The sequence below is a fragment of the Heteronotia binoei genome, chromosome 17, assembly GCF_032191835.1.
Source record: "Heteronotia binoei isolate CCM8104 ecotype False Entrance Well chromosome 17, APGP_CSIRO_Hbin_v1, whole genome shotgun sequence".
NCBI classification, from domain to species: Eukaryota; Metazoa; Chordata; class Lepidosauria; order Squamata; family Gekkonidae; genus Heteronotia; species Heteronotia binoei.
In genome coordinates, this window is record NC_083239.1 from 6,217,906 (window position 1) to 6,230,029 (window position 12,124).

The 12,124-nt window shown below is 45.6% G+C and overlaps 1 protein-coding gene across 2 annotated transcripts in view; it reads right to left on the bottom strand.

The window, feature by feature from the left end:
• Positions 1-12,124, bottom strand: part of GMEB1 (glucocorticoid modulatory element binding protein 1) — an 80,648-nt gene that overhangs the window by 42,758 nt on the left and 25,766 nt on the right. Inside the window, exons 2-3 of one of the 2 annotated variants that reach the window (XM_060258164.1) lie at positions 10,218-10,368; positions 9,597-9,679 (exon numbers count right to left, since the gene is read on the bottom strand). In XM_060258164.1, coding sequence (XP_060114147.1) covers positions 9,597-9,679; positions 10,218-10,368 — 234 coding nt within the window. Of the gene's footprint in view, positions 1-9,596; positions 9,695-10,217; positions 10,369-12,124 lie in introns of both variants that reach the window. The other variant, XM_060258163.1, reaches the window with a different exon arrangement.

Consider the following 12,124-nt stretch of genomic DNA (forward strand, 5'->3'; position numbering starts at 1 on the left):
GGCTGGCCGGTTATGTGCGGAGTCACCCCAATGTGACTGCATGGCACAAGAATGTTGTAAACAACTGGGACACAAAACATCTGGTGTCCGAGGCTCTGGGAAAACAAATCTATTAATCTTATTTCGGAAGAGGACTTTGACAATGCCCTTATATGGAGCTCCAATGCGTCTAGCGTGGAGAAATATTGTAAAGCAGCCTGAATCCTATAGAATAATGTTATGGATATTGTCTGTACCCTGCTGGGAGGAGATGAGATTGATAGGAGGCTGAAATGGTCTCCTATAGATTGGGTCTCTATAACAATCATTTCAATACTGTAGTAAAATGGAGAAAGGAGGGAGTGAGAGAGAGAGAGATTGCCAAATGGGGAAATCAGCCTGTCAGGAGTTCAGGCATGGGACACAGAGGAGAGATTTTTATTAAATGGATTTGTTAGACTTTTCTAATAGGCTAGGGAACTATGGTTATATAGAATGCATATACACACACACATAGCCTTTCCGATTTTATTATGATATATTATGATATTATGTTTTATTATTATATATGTGTATTGAGGTATTGATTAGAATGGGTGAAATAGGGTTCTTAAGCTTTCATGAGAAACGTCTTTGTTCATTGTTGGTACCAGATGGAGATTTTTGCCCTTTAGGTCCCGTTACCTTTGCCCTTTAGGGTTCAATGGCCCATTGGTACTAATTAGCAGAAGTATTTGGCAACAATAGGTGATTTCTTATGTAACGGGGTTTTTTGGGGCTTTCTAGCCAAAAGATGACGGAATCGGGCTTTCTGGATTCTGATTGGATAGAAGGAAAGGGGGTGCTTACTGGATTCTGATTGGACAGAAAGGGAAAGGGTGGATGCTGTGGAAAAGGTATAATTGGGCTTACCAAGGAGGGTTAGTTAGTCAGTTAGCTAGTTAACAGTGAGTTTAAGAGAAGCCTCCTGGGAAGCAAGACCCCTCCATACTTCTGCATAGACAACCACCCGAAGCCATAGGAGAGGTGAGGATGAAATGCTTTCTGCTATCTTTACAATGGCTTTGCTTTTACTAAATGTAATAGGCTAAGGAACCTGAGCTTAGAAAAGACTATAACCATGTAACTAAGAAGCTGTGTAACCATGGGTCATGTATCCATGTAGTCATTTAATCATGTAATCTTGTCAGAATGCTGCGGTAAATAAGGTTTAAATAAATTCCCAATATATATTTTAGAACCTGAAGTCTGGTGTCTTCGTCCCTGAGGGGTGTTCTTTCCAGAGTATCTGAATAAAGATCCGCTTTTATTATATAGGGGCAGAACCCTGTATACTTTATCTGTTAACAGGACTCTTGTCAATCAATGGGCATCTAATGTGCTGAGGAATAAGAGTCAAGAATCCGTCAGTGCACATTAAAGCCTTTACATCATCTAGAGTCTTAGCGTTGGCTACTTCAAGCCATACCTTCCCCAGCCTATACATCAACTGCGGGTAGGAGTCCTTCGGTTCAGGTTTCACTTTCTTGAACCTCTTGCGGGCTCCTTCTTTGGAGAACCCTACCCAATCATGCACTCTCTGTTTAAACAGCTTGTAGTCTGACCTCTCTTCCCCTTCCATCTGTCCAGACACTGAAGCCAGAACTTCACTTAGCTGGGGTCTCAATTTCTCCATATACACTTCCGGGGGAAGCTTGTAGTCCATGCAAACTTGTTCAAAGTTTTGCAGGGATGCCTCAATGTCCTCCCCTTGCACAGCAGCATCTGGAGGAAGCAGCCCTTTTTCAATTTTTGCAAGTTCAATCTCATGTGCCAGCTTCATTTTCTCTCTTTCCAGCTCCACCCTGGCTACATGCTCTTTCTCCTATTTCAGCATCCTTTCTTTCTCTAATTCTATTTTGGCTGCAGTCTCTTTCTCCTTCAGTTCTACCTCGAGCCTGGCCTTCTCGAGGTCTGCCTGCTTAATTCGCAGTTGAAGATGCAAGGCCTCCTCACTTGGGCATGCCATAGCTTTGTCTGATGTTTTCTCCTCAGACATCAGACCAACAGCCTCTGGTTGGGTCTTTGTTCTAGGGACAGGTGTGTTCTCTGGCTTCTCTTTTCCAGACCAGAGGAACATACACTGCTTTGGAGGGTGAACTCTATAGCATTATATTCCCCCATACCCTACCCTCCTCAAACTCCACCACAAAATCTTCAGGAATTTCCCGCCAACCTGGAGCTGGTAGCCCTAGTCAGGACTGGCCCCACTGAATTCTCCCTCAAAGGTTTTTAGTGATACCTTTCAGACAAACACTTGTCTCTCTGATAACATTGTTGGTCTTAAGCAAAGGACTTCATTCTCTCTCTTGCTTTCCCTCCCCCCCTTCCTCCCCCCCCCATAACTGGTCTGCTGCCACGGGACACCATCCCCCCCCCCAATCTCTGGCTGTTTCCCTTCCAGAGGAGGAGAGGGAGGAGCCCTCAGCCAATTGAGGGAAGGCTTTCTCTGGCTCTTTCCCTCCTCCTCCCTCAGCTGATTGAGGGAAGGATTTCTCTGTCTCTGTCCCTCCTCCTACCTCCTTCAGCCAATTAAGGACTTTTCCCCTCTCCTCTGCGAAGCACTGGCTCAATCCTAGTTTGTCCTGGGGCTAGAGGCTGGGGGTTGCTCTCCATTGAGACTGAGCAACAGGCAGCTCAGCCAATGGGAGTGTAGGTGAAGCACAGCCAGAGTGGAGAATTATATTATAGGAGAGATAGATACTTACACGGATTGGATAAAATATGCTGTCCAGTGAACAAGAACAATACACACCATTTATAAGCATCAGAAACACCACCCTGAAATCTAACTGGAGAAGGATGTTTACAAAATCTAAAAAGCATAAAAATGTGTTGAGAAAGAACATGTCCCACAAAAGCAATCTGACCACCAGAAATACCATAACACACTACTCACCCCCCAAAACACCTAAATGTAAACTACACTACCATACTAAAAACTGAAATGAAAGGGGGGTTGCAATAAACTACAATAGCCTCACTCAAGAGGTTACCAGTTGGAACAATTATACACCAGCTTTGGAAGGTAAACATCGTACCTCCCTGAAACCTGGTGTCCTTAACAACAACAAAAAAAGGAAGCAGCAAGTACCTTTGCCCCTCTCTCCCCAACTTCACTAGTTTGTTAAACTCAATTGTTAAAAATGTATGAAATAAAATAATAAGGTCACTTACAGATTAAATCTATGAGAGCAAATTTAAAAAGAAATGAAGAAAAGATTGAATGTATACTTTGCCCTTCTCTTGGAGTCTCAGAGTGGCTTACAAGCCCTTCCTCTCCCTACAACAGACACCCTGTGAGGTAGATGGAGCTGAGAGACCTCTTTGAGGACGGTTCTTGAGAGAACAGCTCTGAGAGAACTGTGGCTGACCCAAGGTCACCCAGCAGCTGCACACGGAGGTGTGGGGAATCAAACCTGGTTCTTCCAGATTAGAGTCCATGCTCCTAACCACTACACCAAACCGGCTCTCTAAGTTGAACCTGTATGAGAGCATTCAGCAATGTTTAGAAATTTAGTTATTTTGATTAAGTGGAATCCTGCTCCATTTAGGCGAGTTTTCAGAGCTTGGAGCTCAAGTTTGCAGCTTCGGAACTTCAGGCATGTCTATTTTTAAAGATGTCAAAAGATGTCTTCCACTATCTGTATGCATGGTTATGAAGATCCTACCCTTGCGCTGGACCACTAATTTATAAAAAGAGATCCCGCAGTATTGAATGTTAGCCCCTCAAAGTTTAGTTGTGACAACCTTCATTTCCCATCTTTGCTGCAAAGTTTCTGACGTCAAGTCTTTGGTATACCTACATTTTCTTATCCTTGTAACATTAAAAAACCTCTTGAGGATTTTGTTTCGTGTCTGAGTATCTGGAAACCAAGCCACAATGTCCCTTGACTGACGGGGACAAATATTAGTGTGAGATCCAATTATGCAGGCTCTGTTAATGACTGGTGTGATACCTTCTTCCAGGTTTAATTAAGCTGAAGGCCAGTTACCGTATTTTTCGGACTATAAGACGCACTCCCCCCCCCCCAAAAAAAAAGTGGGGGGGAAAGTGTGTGCGTCTTATAGTCCGAAGGTACGTACCTTCGGGGGGGCGATCTGCTGCCTCTTCCTCCGATCTGGCGCTTCCCCGCGCCTTCCTGCCTGGCTCTATCTTCTTCAGGCAAGCGCTGGGATCGCTCCACGTGGCCCCAGCGCTTTGCAAGCGCCGGCTGCGGAGTGGGCAGCGTGCTTCCTACTTGCCTGAGTCCCTGCCTTCAGCTGTGATGTTTAAAGCAAGCGCTGGGATCGCTCCCTCCCCCCTCCGATCCCAGCACTTGCTTTAAACATCACAGCTGAAGGCAGGGACACAGGCAAGTAGGAAGCACACTGCCCCCTCCGCAGCCGGCGCTTGCGAAGCGCTGGGGCCACGTGGAGCGATCCCAGTGCTTGCCTGAAGAAGATGGAGCCAGGCAAGCAGGCGCGGGGGAAGCGCCGGATCGGAGGAAGAGGCAGCGGATCGCCCCCCAGGAGGAAGGTGCGTCCTATCCTCCGGAGCGCCTTATGGTGCGAAAAATATGGTAACTAAAAAAAGATCACAATAAGATCAGCCTTGTCTTCAGTAGATTCAGAGAACCCCCAAAATTTTAAATTGTGGAAACAGGTGTTATTTTTCAGGTCTACAAGCTTATTTTTAACTCAAGCTTTGGTCGTCTGCAGAACTTGGACTTTTTCTAGCAAAGTAATGTACTGAAATCTTTGATAAAGTAATGTACTGCTCTAGAGCACAGAATCATAGAGTTGGAAGGCACCTCCAGGGTCATCTAATCGAACCCCATGCACAATGCAGGAAACGCCCCCCCCCCCCCCATTCACAAAATCTACATTGCTGTCAGATGGCCATCTGGTCTCTGTTTAAAAACTTCCAAGTAAGGAGAGCCCACCACCTCCTGAGGAAGCCTGTTCCACTGAGGAACTGCACTAACTGTCAGGAAGTTCTTCCTAATGTTGAGCAGGAAACTCTTCTGATTTAATTTCAACCCATTGGTTCTGGTCCTACCTTCTGGGCCCACAGAAAACAATTCCACACCATCCTCTATATGTCAGCCTTTCAAGTACTTGAAGATGGTGATCATATCGCCTCTCTCCAAGCTAAACATGCCCAACTCCTTTAACCTTTCTTTGTAGGACTTGGTCTCCAGACCCCTCACCATCTTTGTCACCCTCCTCTGGACCCGTTCCAGCTTGTCTATATCCTTCTTGAAATCTGGTGCCCAAAACTTAACACAATACTCCAGGTGACGTCTTACCAGAGCAGAGTAAAGCGATACCATGACTTCACATGATCTGGACACTATACTTCTGTTAATACAGCCCAATATTGGATTTGCCTTTTTAGCCACCACATCACACTGTTGACTCATGTTCAGCATTTGGTCCACTAAAATCCCTAGATCCTTTTCCAACATACTACTGCCCAGACAAGTCTCCCCTATCCTATAAGCATGCATGGGATTTTTCTTACCTAGATGCAGAACTTTACATTTATCCCTGTTAAAATTCATTTTATTGGTTTTAGCCCAGTTTTCCAGCCTGTCAAGATCATCCTGTATCCTGTTTCTGTCTTCTACTGTATTTGCAACCCCTCCTAATTTAGTATTATCTGCAAATTTAATAAGCATTCCCTCTTTTCCTTCATCCAAATAATTTATAAAGATGTTGAATAAAACAGGCCCCAGGACAGATCCTTGAGGCACTCCACTTGTCACTCCTCTCCAAGAGGATGAGGAACCATTCACAAGCACTCTTTGGCTGTGATCTGTCAACCAGTTACAGATCCACCTAATGGTAACAGGATCCAAACCACATTTTACCAACTTGTCAACAAGGATAGTATGCGGAACCTTATCAAAAGCCTTACTGAAATCAAGATAAACGATGTCTACAGCATTCCCCTGATCCAGCAAGGTAGCCACTTTCTCAAAAAAAGAGATCAGGTTAATCTGACATGACTTGTTCTTGAGAAAGCCATGCTGGCTCTTAGTAATCATAGCCATCCTTTCTGAATGTTCCAGGACTGACTATTTGTTCTAAAACTTTTCCAGGTATAGACATTAGGCTGACAGTTTGGTAGTTCCCCAGATCCTCCTTTTTCCCCTTCTTAAAGATGGGGACAACATTTGCCCACCTCCAATCTTCTGGCACCTCATCTGTTCTCCAAGAGTTCTCAAAAATAACGGCCAGAGGCTCAGAAATTGCATCTGCAAGTTCTTTTAGCGCTCAGTCTCAACTGTTTGTGTTACTTGCCTCAAAGTTTCCTTTAGTTCTGCAAATTGTTCTGTAATCGATTTGACTATGTTTTCCATGCTTGAGGCTATCTGATCTAGTCCAGGGGTGGCCAGACTGTGGATTGGGAGCCACATGTGGCTCTTTCACTCACCAGAGGTCGAGGAGGAACTTAATGCAGGCTTACTCTCAAGTATGCATGCTTATCATTGGGACCTCAGTCAGCCTCTGAGTGCTGACCCATAGGTAGGTGACTATTTCTGCTGTGTGTGAAGCAGGGAAGGAGGGGAAAATAGGCAAGCTTGCAAGCTCTTCTCCTTACCATAGAGATTGCCCAGGTTACCCACAGCAGGGAAAGAGAGTGCAAGAGCCAAAGGAGCCACTGGAAGGAGTGATGGAATTAAAGAGGATGGCGCACAGCAGGGAAAGTAAGCGCAAGAGCCAAAGGAGCCACTGGAAGGAGTGGTGGAATTAAAGAGGATGGCGCACAGCAGGGAAAGAGAGCGCAAGAGCCAAAGGAGCCACTGGAAGGAGTGGTGGAATTAAAGAGGATGGCGCACAGCAGGGAAAGAGAGCGCAAGAGCCAAAGGAGCCACTGGAAGGAGTGGTGGAATTAAAGAGGATGGCGCACAGCAGGGAAAGAGAACGCAAGAGCCAAAGGAGCCACTGAAAGGAGTGGTGGAATTAAAGAGGATGGCGCACAGCAGGGAAAGAGAGCGCAAGAGCCAAAGGAGACACTGGAAGGAGTGATGGAATTAAAGAGGATGGCGCACAGCAGGGAAAGAGAGCGCAAGAGCCAAAGGAGCCACTGGAAGGAGTGGTGGAATTAAAGAGGATGGCGCACAGCAGGGAAAGAGAACGCAAGAGCCAAAGGAGCCACTGAAAGGAGTGGTGGAATTAAAGAGGATGGCGCACAGCAGGGAAAGAGAGCGCAAGAGCCAAAGGAGACACTGGAAGGAGTGATGGAATTAAAGAGGATGGCGCACAGCAGGGAAAGAGAGCGCAAGAGCCAAAGGAGCCACTGGAAGGAGTGATGGAATTAAAGAGGATGGCGCACAGCAGGGAAAGAGAGCGCAAGAGCCAAAGGAGCCACTGGAAGGAGTGGTGGAATTAAAGAGGATGGCGCACAGCAGGGAAAGAGAGCGCAAGAGCCAAAGGAGCCACTGGAAGGAGTGGTGGAATTAAAGAGGATGGCGCACAGCAGGGAAAGAGAGCGCAAGAGCCAAAGGAGACACTGGAAGGAGTGGTGGAATTAAAGAGGATGGCGCACAGCAGGGAAAGAGAGCGCAAGAGCCAAAGGAGACACTGGAAGGAGTGATGGAATTAAAGAGGATGGCGCACAGCAGGGAAAGAGAGCGCAAGAGCCAAAGGAGACACTGGAAGGAGTGATGGAATTAAAGAGGATGGCGCACAGCAGGGAAAGAGAGCGCAAGAGCCAAAGGAGACACTGGAAGGAGTGATGGAATTAAAGAGGATGGCGCACAGCAGGGAAAGTAAGCGCAAGAGCCAAAGGAGCCACTGGAAGGAGTGGTGGAATTAAAGAGGATGGCGCACAGCAGGGAAAGAGAGCACAAGAGCCAAAGGAGACACTGGAAGGAGTGATGGAATTAAAGAGGATGGCGCACAGCAGGGAAAGAGAGCGCAAGAGCCAAAGAAGCCACTGGAAGGAGTGGTGGAATTAAAGAGGATGGCGCAGGGTTCCCCCCTTAGGTTCATAGCTCTTGCAGTGTTGTAAAGTGCATACATACGTATCTTATCATTCTGTGCAAACAAAGTATTAAAAGAGTTTTAATAAAGACACATCAGTATTTGTTCATATCTTGCAGCTCTCAAATATTTGATATTTCTTCTGTGTGGCTCTCACATTAAGCAAGTTTGGCCACCCCTGTCCTAGTCATTCAGCAGGCCTTTCAGTGCAGGGTTGAGAAGGAGAACGTCTTCTGGGATTGTTACATCACCTTTGGCCACCGTTTTGGATTGCTTGTGTCCTTCTGAAGTTGTGTCATTTGCAGCTTCTCCCAGAAAAAAAAACCCAACAAGTTTACTAGATGGGGAGACTTTGACCGAAGTCTTGGGCTGGCTTCCCACAGTCTTTCCCAACACTTTTAAGAGTGACCATCAAGCAACATTTGCTTCATGGGTGAAAACGGAGGGTTCAGGACAGGAGCTTGCATCTCAGGAGGCTTCCATAGTCCATTGCAGCATCATGCCCCCCCCCCGAGTCCTGCCTCTTAAAGGATATGTTTAAAACACATATTCTTTTGTCTAGCTAGGATATTTTGCCTTGATGGCCATTTTTAAGTGTATTCATTTTGTTAGATTGTTTTATTTTGCCCTTCCTCCAAGGCATATACTGCCTTCTCACCGATATTTATTCTCATAACAACCCTGTGAGATATGTCATGCTGAGAGATAAGTCTCTATTGAGCTTCAGAGTGGCAGTGAGAATCTGTATTTCCCGCTCCTGTCCGTCTTGTATTTATTCTGCTCTTCCTCCAAGGAGCTCAGAATGGCATAGGCAGATCTGCCTTCCTCCATTTTATCCTCACAGCAAATCTGTAAGGTAGGTTAAGCTGAGAGAAAGGCTACCTGAGCTTAATGGCTGAGTGGGGTTTTGAACCCAAGTCTCTTGAGTCCTACTAACAACAGAACATATGAACATATGAAGCTGCCTTCTACTGAATCAAACCCTGGGTCCATCAAAGTCAGTATTGTCTCCTCAGACTGGCAGCGGCTCTCCAGGGTCTCAAGCTGAGGTTTTTCACACCTATTCGCCTGGACCCTTTTTAGTTGGAGATGCCAGGGATTGAACCTGGGACCTTCTGCTTCCCAAGCAGATGCTCTACCACTGAGCCACAGCCCCATTCATGGCTCTCCAGGGTCTCAAGCTGAGGTTTTTCACACTTATTTGCCTGGACCCTTTTTTGGAGATGCCGGGGATTGAACCTGGGACCTTCTGCTTCCCAAGCAGATGCTCTACCACTGAGCCACCATCCCTCCCCTGCTCTCCAGGGTCTCAAGCTGAGGTTTTTCACACCTATTTGCCTGGACCCTTTTTTGGAGATGCCAGGGATTGAACCTGGGACCTTCTGCTTCCCAAGCAGATGCTCTACCACTGAGCCACCGTCCCTCCCCAATAGTCCAGTCATTAACAGCAGTCACAGCCTATGCATTAACAGCAAGAAAACCGGCAAATTTAACACTCATGGATCTACCCTTGGGGAACAAACCACTAACCCATGCATATCTGGCACAAGGGAAGCCTGCATGCAAAGTGTGAATTATACTGCCCGTGACGCAGCAAAACTCACCAATGCCTTCTTCAAGCTTGTGGATTGTGTGCGTTTCGACAGCCACTACAGCCGTGCTGGTCTCGGTGCCCTCTTGATAAATCCTGTTATAAAAATGTCTATCAATAAAATAAAACTTATCTATAGCATAGGAAAATAATTTCAGCCAACGGATAAAAACAACAACCAAACAGCATTCCATTTATTTTCAGCTGCTACTTATTTATTTGTTTGTTTGTTTGTTTGATTTTCTAACAACATTTCATTTATTTTCAGTTGCTATTTAGTCATTACTTTAATTTTCTATCCTGCCCTCTACGCAAGCGGACGCCGGGCGGCTAGCAGACAATTTAAAACAATGTAAGATTATAATTTAAAACAATTAAATAACAATTAAAATACATTTCACGGTGCTGCTCAATGGTTATCTTCCTGTTGTCAGTTTTGGTTCTGTTACTATAATCTACTTTAGGGGCCTTTTTAAGGCCAAAAAGTGATACATAAACATGCAAAATTGAATGAATCGATACATCAAGTTTGAACCCAAAATACAAAGCACATGACCCCTGTTTTTGTGTGTAGCCACAAATTACCAAATTCTTCTTCTTCTAAATATGCACAGAATGAAGAGGATCCACTTACCCTTGCTGTACAGGTTGCAGTTGCAAGATCACTTGGGTTTTGGTATCTTCTGGATTCCCACCTTCATTCCCTTCGGTGGGCACAACCACCACATCTCCAACAGGGATGCTGACTTCGGCATTTGCCATTTGCTCACATGAAGTCCAAGAAGCTAAGTAGTAAGTGTGTAAGAGTGGTAGATAAGCCATTTATTTTCTCCGTACAACATCTATAAGAACAGGTGATAGCAGAAACATGAAAAGCCCTGTGGTCTGTCGAACTCTAAGCCCTATATTTCTGCAGAAAACTAAGTTCTCGCGACCTCCCAGCTAGGAAGATACATTCCTCTTGCCACCATTTCCTGTGGCCAGTCTGCTGCAAGAACGGTGGAGATACAACAGTTTGTGAATTCAAACAAATTAATTTCATTTAAACTGTGATTAATAAATCAGCTGTGATTACTAATCAGACACCCCAACTAGATGCCAACTATATGTTAGACCAGGGATGTCAAATGTTCAGCCCATGGGCATAACCCATCCCCCAAAGGAACTGCCTGTGGTCTGTTTCCTTCTCCCTCTCTCCTGCTTCTGTCATCACGATTTTTCTTTTTCTCCATGGGATTGAGGCCGCTGAGCAAAGCAACCTCTCCTTGCTCTTTCCCCCCCCCCCCTTCCCCAAGGAGAGGGAGGGAAGAGGCGCTTCAGCCAATAGAAAAGCTTGGCTCTGTAACTCTGCTGGGTGATTGAGAGAGCCTGGCACAGCTAGAGCTCTCTCAATCAAAACTAGAGCTCTGCCAGGCTTTCTCAATAACCCAGCAGAGCTACAAAGCCAAGCTCCTCCACTGGCTGAGGAGCTCTGCCAGGCTTTCTCAAAACTAGAGCTCTGCCAGGCTTTCTCAAAACTAGAGCTCTGCCAGGCTTTCTCAATAACCCAGCAGAGCTACAAAGCCAAGCTCCTCCATTGGCTGAGGCTCCTCCTCCCTCCCTGTCCCTTGGGGAAGAGCTAGCTGCTGCTTTGCTGGCTGTCTCAATCCCACCGGAGAAATACAAAAAAACACCTGTAAGACCAACACAATTTTATTCAAGGTCAGATACAGCCTTTTGCCTTTCTTCTCTCTCTCTGTCTCTCTCACTGACCACTATACATTGTAGTCTCTCTTCTCTTGCACTATCTCATATGAGTTGCAGATATTTTTCTGGAAAAGACTACAACTTTGTAGATAAACACAAAGCCCTCAGTCTGTGTCATAGTGCCTATACATGGCCTTGATCAGCACATGAAGCAACTTATATACAAAAGCTCACAATGCCCAGCCATTTCATGTCTTCCCCTGGGTCCTAGGGCACAAAGCATTGACCATGAGATTTCTGTAACGAATGTCAATAAATTAAAGTAGGTTTGCAACTTACAGAGGCACAGACGTTGTCACCAGATTTTGATGCAATAATTCAGAGACTGTTAAATAAGCAAAATATTGCAAGAGTGCTAATGTTTTAAGCATGTTTTTAAAAAGATTTTTAAATGTGCTTGTCTCCACTACCCGGCATTACATTTTATGACACTCATGGCCCAGCCCGACAAGGTCTCATTTATGTCAGATCTGGCCCTCATCGCAAATGAATCTGACACCCCTGTGTTAGACCATCTGCATTCAGACATCACAGGCAGCCATATCTTAATGCAGTGTTCTTCAATATGTTACCTAGGGGTGCCATGCAGCTTGCTGGTGTGTTTTCCCAGAGCCTATGTGCAAAATCCAAAGGGTCTTGAATAGAATGGGGAGGAAGACACCACAGAGCTTCAAGAACACCACACAACAGCTGACTGACTAGCAAATCTCTGAACTCCTCCTGGGCAGGGGTATCACAAACATGTGCCTTCAGCGTCGCCATTCTTAAGGCATTTTTTAAGACTCCAGGCTTGAG